Below are 21078 nucleotides of genomic sequence, written 5' to 3' on the forward strand. Positions count from 1 at the left end.
TCAAGAGTGCTTCCTACTTTCTTTTCTATTAAGTTTAGTGTAACTGGATTTATGTTCAGGTCTTTGATCCACTTGGACTTGAGTTTTGTGCATGGTGACAGATATGGATCTATTTGTACTCTTTTCATATTGAGATCCAGTTATGCCAGCACCATTTGTTGAAGATACTTTCTTTTTTCCATTGTATAGTTTTGGCTCCTTTGTCAAAAACCAGGTGTTCATATGTGTATGGATTAATGTCAGGGCCTTCAATTCGATTCCATTGGTCCGTATGTTGGTTTTTATACCAGTACCAAGCTGTTTTTATTACTATAGCTCTATAGTAGAGTTTGAGGTCCGGGATGGTGATGCCTCCAAGGGTTGCTTTATCGTATAGGATTCTTTTTGCTATCCTGGGTCTTTTGTTTTTCCATATGAAGTTGAGTATTTTTCTTTCCAAGTCTCTGAAGAATTGTGTTGGGATTTTGATGGGGATTGCATTGAATCTGTAGATTGCTTTTGGTAAGATTGCCATTTTTACTATGTTAATCCTACCTATCCATGAGCATGGGAGATCCTTCCATTTTCTGATATCTTCTTCAATTTCTTTCTTTAGAGATTTAAAGTTCTTATCAAAAAGGTCCTTCACTTGTTTAGTTAGTGTTATCCCAAGGTATTTTATATTATTTGTGGCTATTGTAAAGGGTGATGTTTCTCTGACTTCTTTCTCAGCCCTTTTATCATTTGTGTATAGGAGGGCTACTGATTTTTTTGAGTTGATCTTGTATCCTGCCACTTTACTGAAGGAGTTTATCAGCTGTAGGAGTTCCCTGATAGAGTTTTTGGGGTCACTTATGTATACTATCATATCATCTGCAAATAGTGAAAGTTTGACTTCTTCCTTGCCAATTTGTATCCCTTTGATCTCCGTTTGTTGTCTTACTGCTCTAGCTAGAACTTCTAGTACTATATTGAATAAATATGGGGAGAGTGGACAGCCTTGTCTTGTTCCTGAATTTAGTGGTATCGCTTTGAGTTTCTCTCCATTTAATTTGATGTTTGCTGTTGGCTTGCTATAAATTGCTTTTATTATGTTTAGAAATGTTCCTTGTATTCCTGATATTTCTAAGACCTTTATCATGAAGGGGTGTTGGATTTTGTCAAAGGCTTTTTCAGCATGTAAGGAGATGATCATGTGGTTTTTTTTCTTTCAGTTTGTTTATATGGTGTATTACATTGATTGATTTTCATATGTTGAACCATCCTTGCATCCCTGGGATGAATTCTACTTGATCGTGATGGATGATTGTTTTGATGTATTCTTGGATTCGGTTTGCCAATATTTTGTTGAGTATTTTTGCATCAATGTTCATGAGGGAGATTGGTCTGAAGTTCTCTTTCTTTGTTGCATCTTTGTGTGGTTTGGGTATCAGGGTAATTGTAGCCTTGTAAAAAGAGTTTGGTAATGTTCCTTCTGTTTCTATTGTGTGGAACACTTTGAAGAGGATTGGTATTAGTTCTTCTTTGAAAGTCTGGTAGAATTCTGCACTGAAACCATCTGGTCCTGGACTTTTTTTGGTTGGGAGACTTTTGATGACTGTTTCTATTTCTTTAGGGGTTATTGGTCTATTTAAATGGTTTATCTGGTCTTGATTTAATTTTGGTATGTGGTATTTATCCAGAAAATTGTCCATTTCTTCCTGGTTTTCCATTTTTGTGGAGTACAGGTTTTTGAAGTATGATCTGATGATTCTCTGGATTTCCTCATTGTCTGTTGTTATGTCTCCCTTTTCATTTCTGATTTTGTTAATTTGGGTGCTCTCTCTTTGCCTTTTGGTTAATTTGGCTAGGGGTTTGTCTATCTTGTTGATTTTTTTCAAAGAACCAAGTCTTTGTTTCATTGATTTTTTTTTTTTTGTATTGTTCTCTTGTTTTCTATTTCGTTGATTTCAGCCCTCAATTTGATTATTTCCTGGTGTCTATTTCTCCTGGGTGAGTTTGTTTCTTTTTGTTCTAGAGCTTTCAGTTGTGCTGTTAATTCATTGGTATGGGATTGCTCCATCTTCTTTATGTGTGCATTTAGAGCTATGAATTTTCCTCTTAGCACTGCTTTCATAGTGTCCCATAAGTTTGCATATGTTGTACTTTCATTTTCATTGAATTCTAGGAACTCTTTAATTTCTTTATTTCTTCCTTGACCCATTGATGTTTCAGGTGGGCATTATTCAGTTTCCATGAGTTTGTGGGTTTTGTATAATTTTTGTTGTTGTTGAGGTCTAACTTTAAGGCATAGTGGTCTGATAAGATACAGGAGGTTATTCCAATTTTTTTGTATCTGTTGAGATTTGTTTTGTGTCCAAGCATGTGGTCCATTTTTGAGAAGGTTCCATGGGGTGCTGAGAAGAAGGTATATTCTTTTGTGTTAGGATGGAATATTCTGTAGATATCTATTAGGTCCATTTGAGTCATAACATCTGTTAGGTCCTTTATTTCTTTGTTAAGTTTCAGTCTGGTAGATCTATCTTTTGGTGAGAGTGGTGTGTTCAAATCTCCCACTACTAATGTGTGGGGTTTGATGTACATTTTAAACTTTAGTAGTGTTTCTTTTATGAATATGGGTGCTTTGTATTTGGAGCATAAATGTTTAGAATTGAGACTTCATCTTGGTAGATTTTTCCCATGATAAATATGTAATGTCCATCCTGATCTCTTTTGATTGATTTTAGTTTAAAGTCTATTTTATTAGATATTAGGATAGCTACACCATCTTGTTTCTTAGGTCCATTTGCTTGGAAAGCCTTTTCCCAGCCCTTTACTTGGAGGTAGTGTCTGTCTTTGAAGTTAAGTTGTGTTTGTTGTATGCAGCAGATGGATGGGTCCTGTTTTCTTATCCATTCTGTTAGCTTGTGTCTTTTTATAGGTGAGTTGAGACCATTGATATTGATGGATATTAATGACCAGTGATTGTTTAATTCATGTTATTTTTTGTGGTTGTGTTGTGTTTTCCTTCTTTGGTGGATGTTGTTGTGGGATTATCTATTGCTTGATTTTTCATGGATGTGTTTAGCTTCTTTGGGTTGGATTTTCCCTTCTAGTGCTTTCTGTAGGGCTGGGTTTGTGAACAGGTATTGATTAAATCCGGTTTTGTCCTGGAATTTTTTGTTTACTCCGCCTATGGTGATTGAGAGTTTTGCTGGGTATAATAGTCTGGGTTGGCATCCATAGTCTCTTAGTGTCTGCATAAGATTTGTCCATGATCTTCTAGCTTTCATAGTCTCCATTGAGAAGTCTGGTGTTATTCTGATGGGTTTGCCTTTATATGTTACTTGGTGTTTTTACTTTGCGGCTCTTAATATTTTTTCTTTGTTCTGTGTGTTTAATGTTTTGATTATTATGTGGGGAGGGGACTTTTTCTTTGGATCCAGCCTATTCAATGTTCTGTAAGCTTCTTGTATCTTCATAGGTATTTTTTTCTTTAGGTTAGGAAAGTTTTCTTCTATAATTTTGTTGAATATATTGTCTATGCCTTTGAGTTTGTATTCTTCTCCTTCTTCTAACCCTATTATTCTTAGGTTTGGTCTTTTCATGGTGTCCCAAATTTCCTGGATGTTTTGTATTACGACTTTTTTGTCTTTAGTGTTTTCTTTGACTGACGAATCTATTTTCTCTATTGTGTCTTCTATTGTGGGCTTGTCTACATGTATGGGCCGCCGCCAGGCCTGTATGTCTTTGCGGGCTGCCACTGGGCCTGTATGTCCCGGCCGCCTTTGCTGCCACCGGGCTTTCCAGCCTCTGCCTATTGCCGTTGCCGCTGCTGCCACTGCCGCCAGACCTATCTGCTTTTGCGGGCTGCCGCCACGCCTGTATGTCTCTGCTGTCGCTGCCATGGGCCTACCTGACTCTGCTTGTTGCTGCTGCCGTGCCTGTCTACCGGTCCCGGACTTCTTAAGACATTTTTGTTTGGGAATGGGAGGCTTACTGAGCTGTTCATTCGTGTGGTAAAAGTGGAAATGGGGAGAGAGAATCACTGGCCTTCCACAGCCACACAATCACATGGTTGTGGAAGGACTACTCACCCTGGCCAGTTCACCGAAGATAGGTATACAATCCCCGGTTGCTGGGTTCCTCTGTTACCGATGCAATAAGCCAAAGCAAACTGAATTAATAAACCCAGATTTAGAAACAGGGCAGCGCAAAGGAGAACACTCTCAGGTACCTCTCAGGAAAGCAGGAGACAGATCATGAGAGCACCCATGGCAGATGTATGGACTGGGTCTTAAATAGCTGGTAGGCATGATCCCAGACATCTCTCGGGGAGGAACCATGGATGGCGGGCTTTCTGCAATGGGGCTGCTTGAGCAGGAGATTTCAAACAGTTTGAAAAAATGTTAATGTGTCCTGAACTTTTAATGTAAAGCAACTGTGGAAATAGGCATAGCTTTGTGAGGATTATTAAATTGTCACAACACCATATACTCCAATATCAGGTAGCTGATAACTCTTTTCAAAGCATTCCTTTAAGGACAAGACAAGGAAACAATGCCACAACAGATGTCACAGTTTCAATCATAGCCATGTAAGAGGCATGTTGTTGAACTGTCCAACCAATTACCATCATGCCTTCCAATTTATCATATCATTGATGAGGGCATTAGTGTATGGCTAAGACCTTTTGTAAGCAAACCTTTGGTATTAAAGCTAGCGTTGCTCATATACTTGTAGTGAGTGATTTAGCATAGTTTAGTGAGAGAAGCACTGTATGAGAGACCAGGAGGTTGTCTTGGTGTAGAAACACGAATCTCTATTCCACATCTGTATAACACACAAAATATTCGACTATGGGAATGCAATGTGAAAACCCTTTATTTTTTATTTTCCTTTCCCAGGTGTGTCATCTGTCACTCTGGATACAATCCATGGGAGCATAATGGGTATGGAAAGAAGCATTGTACTTCTGGCACTCTCAGAAGAAATGGAAGATATGTGGTAGTCCCCTCTATGAGAAGACATGACTGTGATACAAGTTTACAATTACTTGGTTGTCCAACTTCAGTGGGAATTCACCAACAAATTCTCATTGGAGAAAAACCTTATGATATCCAGGAATATGGAAATTCATCTGTCTCTGCTGGTTCACTGTGCATATGTAGTGTGGCTCCCAGTATAAGAAAATGTTATAAGTGCAATCAGTATGGTCAGGCCCTGAATTCTTCAAGTTCTCTTGAAAGATATGAAAATTCTCATGTGGGAAGAGAAAATAATAAATGTGAGTCATCTACTAAATGCTTTAGGCTTAACAGGCATCGTCAAACACACCAAAGAACCAATAATGAAGAGGCTCTCTATGAATGTAATCAACATGATAAACCCTTTATATCTGATTGCTCTTTAGAAAAACACCAAAAATCTCATTTGGAAGGAAAACCCTATGAGTCTAATCAAAGGAATAAAGCCTTTGCATGTGACAGTCTTCAGCATCAAGTACAGAGAATTCAATTTCCAGAGAAATGCTATGAATGTAATCAATGTGGGAAAGCCTTTGTAAAGATGAGTAATCTTCAAAGACATGAAAGAATTCATACTGGAGAGAAACCCTATGAGTGTAATGAATGTGGTAAAGCCTTTGCACAGAAGAGTAATCTTCAAAGTCATGAAAGAATTCATACTGGAGCGAAACCATATGAATATAATCAATGTAATAAAGCCTTTACGAGAAAGAATAGTCTTCACAGTCATGAACAAATTCATACTGGGAAGAAACTCTATGAGTGTAATGAATGTGGTAAAACATTTACACAAAAGAGTAATCTTCGAAGTCATGAAAGAATTCATACTGGAGAGAAACCATTTCAATGTGATCAATGTGGTAAAACCTTTGCACGGAAGAGTCATCTTGAAAGTCATGAAAGAATTCATACTGGAGAGAAACTCTATGAATGTAACCAGTGTGGTAAAGCCTTTGCACAGAAGAGTTATCTTCTCAAACATGAAAGAATTCATACTAGAGAGAACCCTTATGAATGTAGTCAATGTGGTAAAGCCTTTGCACAGAAGACAAGTCTTCAAAATCATGAAAGAATTCATACTGGAGAGAAACCCTATGAATGTCACCATTGTGGTAAAGCCTTTGCATTGAAGAGTTATCTTCTCAAACATGAAAGAATTCATACTGGAAAGAAACTCTATGAATGTAACCAGTGTGGTAAAGCCTTTGCACAGAAGAGTTATCTTCTCATCCATGAAAGAATTCATACTGGGAAGAAACCCTATGAATGTAATCAATGTGGTAAAGCCTTTGGACAGAAGAATAACCTTCTATGTCATGTAAGAATTCATACTGGAGAGAAGCCATTTAAATGTAATCAATGTGGTAAAACCTTTGCACAGAAGAATGGTCTTCAATTACATGAAAGAATTCATACTGGAGAGAAACCCTATGAATGTAATCAATGTGGTAAAGCCTTTACACAGAAGAGTTATCTTCTCACCCATGAAAGACTGCATACTGGAGAGAAACCGTATAAGTGTAATCAATGTGGTAAAGCCTTTGCAGTGAAGAGCCGTCTTCAAAATCATGAAAAATATCATACTGGAAACACACCGTATAAATGTGTCCAATGTGGTGTAGGCTTTGCACAGAAGAATGCTCTTCGGAATCATAAAATAATTCATATAGGAGAGAAACCCTATGAATGTAGTCAATATAGCAAAGCCTTGGTACAGAAGAGTAGCCATCTAAGTCATGAAAGAATTCATACTGGACAGTACCATATGAATGTAATCAATGTGGTAATTTTAAATGTAAGCTGCCATGTGGGTGCTGGAAACTGAATTGTGTTTTCTACAAGAGTTACTTGCCTGGAGTCCAGTTTCATATGGGTTCAGGTCCCTAAGAATAGATCAAGCATCAGTAGAGGAAGGAGACTGCCATGATCTGAGCATGAAGCAATATGGCAGCTGCTTCATTGAAAAACCACTACACATTTTATGCTCTATAACTGAATCTTAGTTTAACTCAAGCAGGTTAAAAACAGACTTAATGATTCCAGGATAAAAGCAGCCATCATCATCATTACAGCATTTTTCCTGGGGCAAAAAGTGATAAATTCAGCAAGTATCTTCATTCCTTTCTGGATGTGAGCCCATTGTTTCCTTTCATAGTTGCTTTCATCCTTGGAACTAGGTGTATCCAGTTAATAAATCTCTAAGTTCTATTTTTGGTATAATCAGGGGAACATAATGGGGCTTCTTGTTTGGGAGTAGGAATAGTAATCACATTGTGTGATTCCATGGTGGTGGGATTTTTCCAAGAATTTTGTTTAAAGAGAGTACCTTGCCTATGTATATGTTCCCATCCTCCAGTGTTGCCAGCAAAATAAATTTCCCACAGTAAATGGCATAAGGAAACTCCATAACATATAGTGAGAATTATTAAAATTGAAATAAAAATGATGCTGGAGAATAAAGATCGGCAATCAGGAAATGCTGGAACTTTGTCAAACAGCAATGGTCACTGTGCAGTCTAGACCAGGTGGTAAACTGCTAAACAATTTCTCATCCCTTTTCATTTGTTTTAAGATTCTTTTTATTATTGTTACCTTTGTGAGTCCACATGAACAGTATAGTGTGAAATCAGATATCAGCCTGTGTAACCCAGTTCTTCCTTTCTACCATGTGGGTTCTGAGGACCACACCAGGTCCATCAGTCTTGGTAACAAGCACATTTACCTGCTGATTCATGCCATGATGAACACTGAGCACTGACTCTTTTGTTAACCGTTGAATTTTTGTTTGTTTGTTTTTTAAAACAGACTGATGAAGTTGAGGCTGACCTTGAACTTCAGATCTTTCTGCTTCCACCTCCAGTTACTGGGATGATAGGCTTTACTTCTATGCCCTGTGTATGCAGAGGTCTTTTGTGTGCTGAGCAAGTATTCTATCCAGTGACCATCATTTGATATGAAAACATTGATATAACTGAGTTTTTCATATACAGGTCTACACTGAGAACCTGCCTCAAAACCTAACCAAAACTGCAAAGATTAACTTTTGTTAAAATAAACTCTGTGTGTGTGTGTGTGTGTGTGTGTGTGTGTGTGTGTGTGTGTGTGTGTATGTGTTTTGAGATGGAATCTCTCTCAGTTGCCTAGACTGGCCTAGAACTCACTGTAGCCTTTGAATGCTGCCCCTTGGCCTCGGCTTCCTAAGTACCAGGAGAACAGGGCTGGACTAGGGAGTGAACAAGCCAGAGCACAGAGTGGACTACCTGTGTTTCCTGGGGCTCACAGGTAGTAGCCAGAGGTGCTTGACAAGATCAGAGTATTTCTAGGGTTGGATTATATTCCATAACCTTGCTTGAAATGGAATGCCAGCATTTCAGCATGGAAGGATGGGAAGAGGCCCAGGATTCAATCCTCTTTGAGGTCGAAGTGTCTTCAGAGTCTCATGTGGGCTAGGGCCACAAATGCAGTGTGAGGCATTGCTTATGAAGAGATAGATATACACTACCAAGACCATGGTCATGGCTCAGTTGTACCTTCAGTGGCCTCATAGAGATGGTGAGTAAGCATGCCAGGGCTAGAGCTGTGCCCCGGAGTCCTTGGACAAGTACAAGGAAATGGTGGAAAAGAGACTTCCTTCTTGCTCACTGGTGGAGCACACTAAGTTGATATTAGACAAAATTGAAAATCTCCCAGGTGGTAAAGTATTGCAAAATCCTTTCACTTCTCACATGGGAAACTGAAACAGAGAAGGCAGTCGTGGCTACAGCAATTCTGGGTATTGTTTTAACTGGTTATTGTAACTATGGTAACAAGTGTGGTGCACTTACATCTGTCTGAATAACAGGCATAGGGAGGTGAAGTCACTCAACAAAGGCGAAAGACAATAAATGGACAATTAGCAGGATTTGAACCCATGTATCCCATGTGTACTCTTATAAAGTTTTTAAGGATGCATGTATTTATTAATATAGGGGGGAGGGCATGCATGTGTGGGAATCAGAGGACAACTTACCTGATTCCATTTTCTCCTTCAACTATGTTGTTCCCAGGGAAGGAACTCAGATAGAAAAACAGGCTTGGCAGCAAGTATCTTTACCACCAGAATCATCTCACTAGCCCTCAGTTGTATCATTTTGTGTGAATGTGCATGTGTGGAGGTCACAGGTCAATACTTGGCATTTCATAATTGATATTATTCTCCAAGTTGACTTCATGGGTTATTGGGTATTGAAAGGCATCTCCAGACTCTAGAATTCCTGAAGATGTGCCATTTGAGACCCTAAGGACAGGAGAGCCATTTTGCCTTTCTGTCTGAGCCAAATAGACAAAGTGTTTGCTAATCTGAAGTTCAGACGACAGTGCCTGGTTTATTTGTGCTGTGAATACACAGGGCCTTGAGTCATTAAAAGATAATCTGTGTTTTTGATTGTGGTAACAAATCACATCCTCATAAATTCATGGCTGTATTGTCCACATATTGCTTTAATTTTCCTGTTTGTTCTTCTGGCCCTATATATTCCACCCCTTTTGTACTTTGTTTTACTTGAGATCAAGTTCAAATCCCTAGAAGCTGAATATTTCCCCCCTGAAGAGGCCAATCTGTATGCCATGATTTGATGAACATCAAAACATGATCTGTTATCCTGTCAAGGGTAACAAAATAATTGTTTGAATTCTTACCTTCCCAAACATTTAAATGAGGAACATTTTCAGCACCTGGGGTATTCAAACACAAGTTCTGAGATGGATCAGCTCCTGTCCTGAATCTGGTACCCTGTACCGAGTTCCAGTGAAAAGGTCCCTGTTTGCATCCTGTATCATGGTGGCCACTCCTAAAAACCCTGTCCCCTCCAGATTATAGAATTTGCCAAAGAAGTCTTTCTGCTAAATGACATTTTGAAGGTGCAGCAGGTTATCCTGACTAGCTCTTGGAGGAGGAGGCACTGAGAGGCCAAATGTCAGTCTTGCTGCAGAGAATCTAGTTGTTACTGGCTCTGTGGAACACAGTCAGGTGATGGGACATAGAGAAAACTGTCTCTGTTCAAAGAAGGATAGCTTGCTGGATCTAGCCTGGGCCAGGTGCCTCAGGGACATGTCCCTGCTGCAGCCATCTATGACCACTGAAGTTTGGGTTTTGATTTAGGTGCAGAAGTGTGTGGTTGTGTCTTGCTATAGATTCAGCTTTTGCAAGCTCAGGGCTGTTGAGACACTCAACCATTCTGCCTCCATCATTCACCTCTGCAACATAAAGCCTATCGGGGACTCTAGGAGTCCAGCCCCTCGATAGTCCCCTTCCAGGGTCCGGGAAGAATCTATAACCAGCTGATTATTACTCTTTGATGAGAAGAAATGAATGTATGTACATGATACTCCTTAGTTCATACACTTTATTAGTCTGTGATAAGTCTCTCTCTACACAGCTTCTATTCTGCTCTCATATTTAGCTCCTTCCTTCCTGATTTCTCTATATTTGTCTACTGTCCCCTCTAGGTTCTATCTTAATTCCCTCATCTAGTTCTGTCCCTTCTAGTTTCTCATCTATCTAGTTCTTTCCCCTATCAGCTCCTCTCCCATCTCCTCTCTCATCTGGCTCTTCTTCATCTTGTTCTTCCCCATCTGAATTTTCCTCATCTTCCATCTCGTCCCTCTTGTCCTCTCTTCTAGCCCTTCAATCTAGTTCTCCATCTCAGTTTGTTCCTCTCAAGTTCTTACCCTTCTAGTTCTTCCATTCTCTTTTCTCTTCTCTGACCTTTGCCCTGGAAGTCCCGGTATATAAAGGGAGGGTCCGAGCTAAATTGTGTAAAGCTATTACTTAATGTCCACCTCTCCTAGGTGGTGTCTCCTTGTGGAATTTACCATAAGTCAGGAGACTTGCATGTGGGCTGTTATCATTGTTAATCTACCTGGGACTAACAATGGGTGCCCACCTGGGTGGTGTTTCCTGTAATCCTTGAAAGTGGCTAAGGGAGATATCTGATTCCAGAGAAAGCCTTTCCTGAGGCTGTTCTCCAAATACCTGGAATGTGTATGTCCAGAGAGTTGTCAATCTACACTGTTAGTCCTTCTTAGGGGAAAGTCAATTGGAAAAACTATGAAGGCACACAAGATTTTCATAACAGAATACAGCTGATATATAACAAGCCAAGTAACACCAAAAACTCTTTGGGATTTGGCTTCCTCTGGAGGAATTCCCTGATTCCTCCAGGTAGAGACTTTGCCATAACCAGCTGAGTTCTTATGATATTCCTGCGGCCCGCAGCAAAAGCCTTAGGGACCACCTTCCTCAGCCTGCTGGATGATGACCAGGACTCCTGTACTGGGAGATCAGCCTGGACTTTACCAATGTTGTTCAGCTAGCCCCATCTCACCATGACTCCCTACACTCTCCCTGTGATTCCCAGACTCTGCAACACTTCACATGTTACAACTTCTGATGTGCCACCAGTATCACAAGTATACACCAGGGAGTGTAAGCTCACTGTGAAAGGGAAAAATAACCAGCGTGGAACATGGGGGTGATGGCAGGAGGGTGGTAGATGGACTTAGTAGATAGTTTTGAGCTTCTGGACCAAAAGTCAGTTATGGCAATGAACATGAGTACAGTGCAATATTTAACAAAGGCAGGGAATGTTGTGGATAGAACATTCTGCATAGAATGCCCATCATTTTTTCTAGAGATAATTTAAAAATGTCTGAGCCTTCTGGAATATGCGGAATGTGTGTCATAGGTTGTCATTGTACTACTGAATTCAGATCATGAAGGGACAGACAAGGTAACCCTTTGACATTGGGAAATGTTCTGAGTGGGCCTTTTGGAGGCCCCAATGTCAAATTTGATCCATTCATTATCTGTCAGTATCAGAACCCCCAAAGTTACATTACACAGTGGTTTATTAACTTCAGATTTTTACATGCCCATGAAAACAGACAAGAGATACAGAGAGATAATGTATAGCACAAAGAACTTCCGAATTGAATTAGTTTGTATATGTGTGCTATTTATTCAGTCTTGTGTAGATCATTTATTCTTCATGTTGATCTTTTTTTATTTTTTCTGTTGTTGATACCATTAACAGATATTTTATTGGAGTTTTGTTGAATCTATACCTCAAATCTGTACTGACATAGTAATGAAGCTTTCTGTGTACAGTCATGGAATTTTATTCTTTTATCTACTTCCTTGATTCTTTTAATTACTAATTTATAGTTATACCTAGAGATATTTGTCACATTTCTGTTTCTCTGGCTGTTTATCCATGGTCACGTTTAAGAGATTTGGGTTTTTATTTTTAATCTACTGAATTTCCTTATTTTATTTCAACTGTATGGGTGTTTTGCATCCATGTATGCATATTCTCCACCAGTGTTTGTTGTGCACAGAAGACAGAAGAGGGCATCAGATCCTCTGTAAGATGATGTAGGCATGATTGTGCATCACCGTGTTAGATCTGGTGATGAAACTCATGTCTTTTCCAAGAGTAATATGTGGCCTTCACTGCTGACCATTTGTACAGTCTTAAACTTGACAGATTCTCAGAATTTTGTGTGTGTGCATGCAGATGCTCACACTGAAAACTGAGTGTTCAGAGAGTTGAGGTTTGATTAAAATTGGGTGTTTAGTCGCTGGAGATGATTCAGTAGGTATCAGATTGTCATGTAGGCAAAGATTGTTCCCTTTCATTGTAAATCTCCACAAGACTGACCACAAATTACCACTGTGTAGAATAAATACTAGTCTGTCTTGAAATCTCTTCTCCCAATGCCATTAAACCTAAACCTCTTCTATTTAGCCTCCTTCAGAAAGCAGGGCCCAAAGTGACCACATTCTTTGTCACAATACCACTGGAATGGTCTCTATGGCACTTACTGATATTCTCCACTAACTTCTCTTGAGCAGGACCATCATTGTCTACATTTTTCTATGCACCTATGCCTCCAAGCTCTTTCTAATATGGCCCACTATCCCTCCCTTAAAACATTCAGCCACTTTCCTAATCCAAAGTGCCAAAGTCCACAGTCCACCAACAAGCAGCATGGTCTGGCCTGTCACAGTTGTACCCTGTTCCCTGCACCAGTTTCTGTCTCAGTCAGTGTTCTATTGCTGTGAGGAGACAGCATGACTAAGGCAAGTATTTTAAAGGAAAGCATTTCATTACAGTTTCAGATGTTTATTGTATTATCATCATGGTGGGGAGTTTGGCAGCACCCAGGCAGCCACGGTAGCTGATACTTCTACCTCCAGATCCACATGCAGCAGGAAAAGTGAAAAGCAGTGGGCCTGGCTATGGCCCTTGAAAGCTCAAAGCTCATTCCCAGTGATAGACTTCCTCCACCAAGACCACACCTTCTCCAACAACGCCTCACCCCCTAATTCCTCCTTAGTAGCATCACTCCCTGATGTCTAAGCTTGCGGACATATGGGCTAAGGGAGTCCATTCTCATTCAACACACCACATTACTTCTTTTTTTTTATTTCATTTTTTGTACACAGGTCATTAATTTGTGTTTCCTACATTTCTGATGTGTCTCAGTCATTAAGAACTTCTTTTGATTTTCCACAAATGGTTATTTATTTCTTTTTAGACCAAGTTGTCAGGTATGTGTCTTAGTTTTGGTTTCTTTACTGTGATGAGACACCATGAAAAAAATACATATTGGGGAGATAACAGTTTATCTGGCTTATGCTTCCATGTCATCAAAGGTAGTCAGGACAGGAACTCGAACAGGGCAAAGACCTGGAGGGAAGAGCTGATCCAGAGGCCATGGAGGGGTGCTCCTTATTCTATTGCTCTCTGTGTCCTGCCAAGGCTTTTTTCATATAGAGCTCAGAAGGACAGCACTTATATTGTCAGCAGTTGAGTCAAGGGTAGTTCTTTGCTCATTAGGCCATTTTGTACCAAGAACACAAACTTCCAAATGGAAATGTCTTAGAAGCCCAATGTTCTCTTGGGATCAAATTATTTCTGCCAGGAGCAATTGTGTCTCATGTCAACAGAATTCTGTTATTTAAATGCCATCTTCTGTAGGTCTATGAAGTGTTTGAAGATTACCTGTCCATCCGACATATGTATTTGTAAATCTGGATAACCTAACTAACATAACTATAGAGATGACAAGCATAGGTGACTATAAATCTCTAAGTCTTATCCACCTAAATAACCTAAAGACTAAGGCTTCATGTAAACAAGGGAAAAGGTCTATAAGCAAATGTATAGTAAAGGACGATGACTTCAAAATTGTGACAATACAGAAGATATGTATAACAGAGGTAGGAATGTATAGTGCTATTTGCTGTATGACAATAACCTTAAATAGATGTCAATATACAGAATATCCTAAAAAGAAGTAGAACATACATACAGTATGACAGACATAAATTTATATTTGTATCAATATAAAAATATTTCAATAAGAGTAGAAATATATGTACATTATAACAAATATAGTTCTGTATTTGTATCAATATACAAATTATCTTAAACAGAAATATAAAAATAGTGTACATTAGTATCCACATATAAGAATCCATAACAGTGCAAATTATCTAAGACTGCTATTTTACTAAATTTGTTTAATAGTATATACAATAATCTACCATAATATCTTCTTCCTATCCCTTCTATTCCTCCTTTCCCCCTTTTTTGAGACACCTTTTCTTTTCTTAAGGAGAATACTGAGTTTAATATTTTCTTCCACCCCCAACCCTATAACCACTACCCATAACCCTGAGAAATACGAAACCTTAGGGAGAAGGGACATCATTTTCTTAGAATTCCTTCCTGAGGTTTAGGGGGTGATGGTATCTCTTTTGGGTAAAGTGAGAAAGCTAAAAGATAGTTAAATCTCATTTAGACTAACTGTAGATTCCACAGCAAGTCTCAGAGTAATGGGTAAGATTGTCTGAAAATTTGGCAAGAGTGTAGTATGATGATGATGATTATCATGGCATCATTCTGGATTGAGTAGAGTTCTTCTTGTTGGGTCCCCATCCTCCTTCTGGAGACTTCAGAGATTGCTATTGGAAAAACTTATTTTTTATCAAAGTGAAAGTTTGGATTTAAAGATGACATGACATGTAAGAAAGGATTCTGGGGCTGGAGAGATGGCTCAGAGGTTAAGAGCACCGACTGCTCTTCCAGAGGTCCTGAGTTCAATTCCCAGCAACCACATGGTGGCTCACAACCATCTGTAATGAGATCTGGTGCCCTCTTCTGTATACATAATAAATAAATAAAAAAAAAATGGGTTAATTTAAAAAAAAAAGAAAGGATTCTGAGAAATCAAGAGTAAGAGAAAGGACCCATTCAGTATTCTTTATGAATTTTATTCTCTTGCTTTTGGGATAATGGTTATGAATCTCTCCCAAAAGGTTACTGCAGGCTCTCTGCCAGTATTCATTATCTTTCCATAGTGATGAAATTTCCTCATTAGTTAAAGGTACTCCAATTTTTGTTGGGTGCATTCCTGTCAACTGGTGAAGTCTTAATTTACCTTTCTGAATCAAATCAGGGATCTTTTCTATATAAGTCTTTAATTTCTTATTTGGTTTACATAGTAGGAATATCCATTCCAATATAATATCTTCCCTCTGCATCAAAATACCTGTGGGGGAATGTCTGGATGGGGAATATGACCAGAATGCATTTAAGTTCTGGATCTACACGATCCACATATGCTTCTGGAATTGTCTTTTCTACTAGAGCCAATTCCTTCTCAGCTTCGGCTGATAATTCTGTTGGACTATTTAGTTCTTTGTCCCCTTCTAGAGTATTAGCCAAATTTTGTAGTCCATCTTTGGGTATTCCCACGATACCCAGTAACTTGGAAATGCTTCCTAACAACTTTTGAAAATCCTTAAGAGTCTTCAGTCGATCTCCTTAGTTGTACCTTTTGTGGTCTATTTTTTGTAGCTCTATCTTATATAATAAATAGTTAGAAGAAATCTACTCTGTGTTTTTTTCAGGAGCAATTTCCAGTTCCCAGCGAAGCAAAACTTTTTTTACTTCTTCAAAAATGCTTTCTAATGTGTCTAACTTTGGATTGACTAATAGTTTATCATTCATATCCTATTAATATAAATTATGGATTGTGGAAACTTTACACCAATTATCTCTAAATGTTTTTGCACAAAGTATTGGCACAAGGTACGGCTGTTTAACATTCCCTGTAGTAGGAGTTCCATTGATATCACAGTATAATTAGGTACTGTGAAGGCAATTTTTTTCTCTATCATTTTCTTTTAAGGGTATGGTAAAGAAACAGTCTTTTAAGTCAATAACTATTATATGTCATTCTTTGGGTAGCAGATAGGGCAAGGGCATCCCAGTCTGTAGGGAGCCCATTGGCTGAATTACTTTGTGAATAGTTCTCAGATCTGTCAGCATTCTCCAATTACCAGACTTTTTTAAAATGACAAATACAGGAGAGTTCCAAGGGCTGGTAGATTCTTCAATGTGTTGAGCATTTAACTGCTCTTGAACCAGCTGTTCTAAAGCTTGTAGCTTCTCTTGTCAAAGGCCATTGTCCAAACCAGACAGGTTTATTAGTTAGCCATTTTAAAGGTAAGGCAGTTGGTAGTTCTGGGAGTTCAACAGCATTTGTGCTCTGCTTGTGTACAGATTGAATAGTTGGTGACTTTTTTATAGCATGTTATGATGTTATTCCTAGGAACATGTGTTGATCTGTATTCCTTTTCTGAGAGTGTAGGAATTTTAATCTGGGTATTCTACTGTTGTAACAGATCTCGGCCCCAAGGATTTACTGCTACATTTGCTACAAATGTCTTCAGTCTTTCTCTATGTCCTTCTGGCCCTATGCATTCAACCCATCTCGAATTCTGTTTTATCTGAGATAGGATTCCATTCCCTAGAAGTTGGACATCTACCTCTTTAAGAGGCCAATTCTAATGCCATGGTTTTGGTATAATTATAATCACAGCTGTACCTGTGTCTACCAGGCCCTCCAGAACCAGGCCATTAATTTGAATTGTAAGCTTTGGTCTTGGTTCATTTATGAAAGTCAGCCAAAATATTTGTTTTGTTTTGTTCTTTGGAAATTGTGATTCATTTATCAGAGGTGTTTTATCATGCATTGCAGCATTGATTTTTACATTAGGCATTGGTGTATTCAGTTGTCCTGGAGAGGAATTTCTTCTACAGTGGCTGGAAAGGTTTGTAGCATGTTTGATTTGGGGGCCTGGAAGAGGCCCCCTGTGGTGACAGGTTGTTGTGTGTTTACCCACCAACCCCACAGCTCTCCAGGGTTTTCTTGAGTGTGAGCAGCAGGAAATAGTAGATAGAAGGATTTATATTGTGGAGAATATTGCGGAGATAAATAGAAAATAAAGGATAGCCTCAAGAGGGCTTGGAACCTTTTCCAATGGGCTCTGAGTGTCTCTGCCTCAGAATATTTATAGAGACGCCAAGGGGGTGGAGTAAAAGGCCTCCCCCCCCCAGCACAGCCAAGTGCAGACCATCTCAGACACCTGTACTGAGGCCTGTGGTCCTAATCATCCTCTATGTGGACATGCTGGGTAAAGCACAAGGAACCCAAAAATGAGCTCCCACAGGTCCCCCTTTCTGAATATATAAAAAAATAACTAATTATTAATGGCTTACAGCAATCTCCAAGCTGTTACACCTCCCAGTATGGAGTAGAGGATGATAAAGATGGCATTTCTCTTTTGAATTAGGTCCAAGTTGACTACAGGACTCTTAGCTGCCTCAAGCCCTTTCTAAACCAAAAACTCTTAAGGCAACTACAAACTTCAAGAATCCCTTAGCTTCATCATTAGCATTAACAGGTTAATATAAATAATGCTATACATAGTCACAATCTCCCAATCTTACAACACAAAGCAAACTCCTAACAGAATCATTTGAATTACCATATATGGTGCAATATATAGTTAGTAATTTTTTCACTCTTACAACTTTAACTCTTAATCATTTGAATTTTCTTGCTAACAGAACATAGGAAAAACTTCAGTGTATTCACATCAAACTTAAATATTTCCTTAACTCCACAAAACCAGGGTGCATTAATATCAATAGGTTAAACATAATTTCTGCAAACATACATTCAACCTTAATTCACTAATAACTCCTTCTTTTCTTTATATTTTTTAAAGAAAACTCAAACCTTGTTAGAGGAACTGAAACTTACACAATTTATATAAACCCATATTGAAATGCAGTATTCTCAATCTAACCATTAACACTTTGAAAACTTTTAGCAAAACATCCAAAAGCAGTTTCATAAAACTCTTTACACTTTAAAAATAGTCTTAGTGTACCCCACTTGCATTTCTTACTAACAAAGCATGACATTAATCCATTCAAACAATTTTTTTAATTAAGTAGACTAAGGAATATTAACTCTCCCCTTTCTTTATAATTTCTTAAGCAAAATCACAAGCTTAGTTCGAAAACCCAAACTTTTCCATTTATAACACAAAACCATTTCCATAAGTCATTCCATTTTTACATAAACAGTTCCACAAGACAATTGCACTTTAAACACAGAACAATACATGAATTATCAGCATATATGCATACACAAAACTGCATCTTGAGCAAGGTAGAAACAATAAATTTCTTCATTTAAACAGTTCCATTTTTAACCCAATTCCAGAAAACAGTTCTTAGGTCATTAGTATAAGTAAACTCAAAATTGTACCATTGCAATGAAATCTCTGTTGTTCATTTCATCTCTTAAGTCCCAAAATTCAAATGATAAATTCTGTTACTAGCCTTCCAAATATGAAGAAATCCATAACTAAAATCTTTTTGTAGTTTTATCTCATTTTAAGTTCCAAAAGTTCAAACAAGAAATAAATTCTAGTATCAGGCTTTCACTTCCAAATATGAAGAGACAATTATGACCAAAACTTTTTGCAGTTAACAATTTTAATTCAAACAGGCGTCTCTACAACTTTTGCTCTCACAGACAGAGACCTTTTTAGGTAAAGTAGTATTCTAAACCACAACGTTTTTGATGTTAGCTCAGGTTTTTCTGTGTTGCATTGATATTCCATAGATCTCAGCTCCAGATGCCTTGTGCTGGTTCTGGCGTCCACTATTCTTAGCTTCTTAGCGGCTTCTGGAGCTTTTGAAACCATTGAGACTGCCTACTTTGCAGTCTAGTAGACACTACCTTCTGTGTCTCAGGTTCTTTTATCATATACATTAAGCATAGATTCACACTCAATATTTACACTTTCACAAACTCACATATAACATGTGCTTAAGCATAAACTCACTCAACATTTACACATTTTTACAAACTCACATAGAACATATTAACATCTACTTATTTATACTCTTTAAGGAAAGTATAGAACTACTTTAGCAAATACATTTCTTATTACTTCTTATATACTTCTTATATTCATTCCATATTCTTATTTAAACTTACATTTACAAGTGGTATCTTACAAGTTTATTACTACGTGTCTTAAAACTACCTTAGATACTTCTTGCAAGCTTATATTCTTAAAGGAACTCTATAGATCTATTTTACAAACTTATATAGGGCTACCATTAGCATATATCTAATTTAGCAAACACCCAAAGATTTCTTAACACAGAGATCTAACAAGAGAATAATTTCTACAAACTCACATATCTTATTTTCATCTTTTTCTACTTCTTACTCTTAATTATTATCACTATCTCTATTAGAAAGATTCTCTTAACTAGACAGGAAGTATGTACATCATTTCTAAAGTTTAGAGTTTATAGTCAGCTTTGCAATACAACACTGGGATTCAGTGAGTGTTGTCATTATAGAGTTGTGATACTTGTTGCTAGTGGACTGTAACATTCTCAGGAAGAAGTCACACCCCAAAGTTGCCAGTTCTCTCAGCCATTCCGGAAACGGCAGAGATGTACTGTCAGCGGTAAATTGTTTTTAGCTAGAGGCTGTCCCTTCACCCAAATTCATAATAGCTCCCCTAAGTGCTTCAATTCAGACAAACGTTTCTATTTCAGCAGTACTTTTGGTTTGTTCTATAGAAAAACTTCACTTCATGCTGAGGGTGAAATTACCATATTTAGCTGCTGTAAAGCTCTTCGCCAAAGACTGCACAGCTATTAGGTGATATAAAGTATTTTTCTAAATGAGCTAGTGAAGCCAAAATCGGCACAGCTCAGAACTCTATTTCCTCACTGTTTTCATTAAATCAGTGACAAAACCTCAGAAACACTAATCGAGCCACTTTCATTCTGGTTCCTTTATAGGTTTTTTGCTTTTGCAATGGGAGATGTGAACAAGCATTTTACATTTTCAACTATGGGACATTGGGAGGTTTCTGGTCTTTCCTAAACTGGCCAACAGGTGTCTCTCCTTCATTTGACACTGGCCCCAAATCAGAACTACACCTGCCTCATTAGCTGGCTTTGAGGCTGGCATTTCTGATCACAACTTTCCTAGGGCCTTATGTTTGCCTTAGCCAGTCAGTGAAAAAAAAAAAAAAAAAACATTTACAACAGAACTTTTCAATAGCTCCTTCAGAGACATTTTCTCCCACTGATAGATCTTTATCATATTTTGCTTGTTTCTTTCCCCTCCTGTAAATGTAACCAACTGTCTTATTATATAAGAAATGCAGAACCAATGCAAAGAAGAAAGCCAAGACATCAAAGCTAGTAGCCTTACCCGCCTGCTGCAGCTAGCCTCTTCAGCCAAGAGATCTCTCCTTGGAAGACCTACTTCCTGTGTGTTGATCTTTGTATAGTCTTTCTGTTCTGCCTTCTCTTTGGTTGTAAACCCAACCACATGACTGCCTTGTCACTGCCTGTCTGTACAGACTTCCAGGTCTTCTATGGTTGGTATTGAGATTAAAGGCATGTGTCTCCAATGCTGGCTGTATCCTTGAACACACAGAGATCTACCTAGCTCTGCCTACCAAGTGCTGGGATTAAAGGCATGCACCACCAACGCCCAGCTTTTGCTATGGGTCTAATAGCTCCGACCCCCGGGCAACTTTATTTATTAACATACAATTAAAATCACATTTCAGTACAAATAAAATATCACCATATTTCTCCTTTTATATTTTAATAAAAAGAAAAATGGAAAAAAGTTATAACTAACA

The 21078-nt window shown here is 38.3% G+C and overlaps 1 protein-coding gene across 5 annotated transcripts in view; it reads left to right on the forward strand.

Annotated features, from left to right (window-relative positions):
* LOC143270304 (uncharacterized) overlaps positions 1-9455 on the forward strand; it is a 140858-nt gene extending 131403 nt beyond the window's left edge. For all 5 annotated transcript variants that reach the window (XM_076559728.1, XM_076559724.1, XM_076559725.1 and 2 more), the window contains one exon: positions 4866-9455. In XM_076559728.1, coding sequence (XP_076415843.1) covers positions 4978-6810 — 1833 coding nt within the window. In that variant the 5' untranslated portion in view covers positions 4866-4977 and the 3' untranslated portion in view covers positions 6811-9455. The remainder of the gene's footprint in view (positions 1-4865) is intronic.
* The last annotated feature ends 11623 nt before the right edge of the window (positions 9456-21078 follow it).

The sequence above is a fragment of the Peromyscus maniculatus genome, chromosome 22 (assembly GCF_049852395.1).
Source record: "Peromyscus maniculatus bairdii isolate BWxNUB_F1_BW_parent chromosome 22, HU_Pman_BW_mat_3.1, whole genome shotgun sequence".
Classification (NCBI taxonomy): Eukaryota; Metazoa; Chordata; class Mammalia; order Rodentia; family Cricetidae; genus Peromyscus; species Peromyscus maniculatus.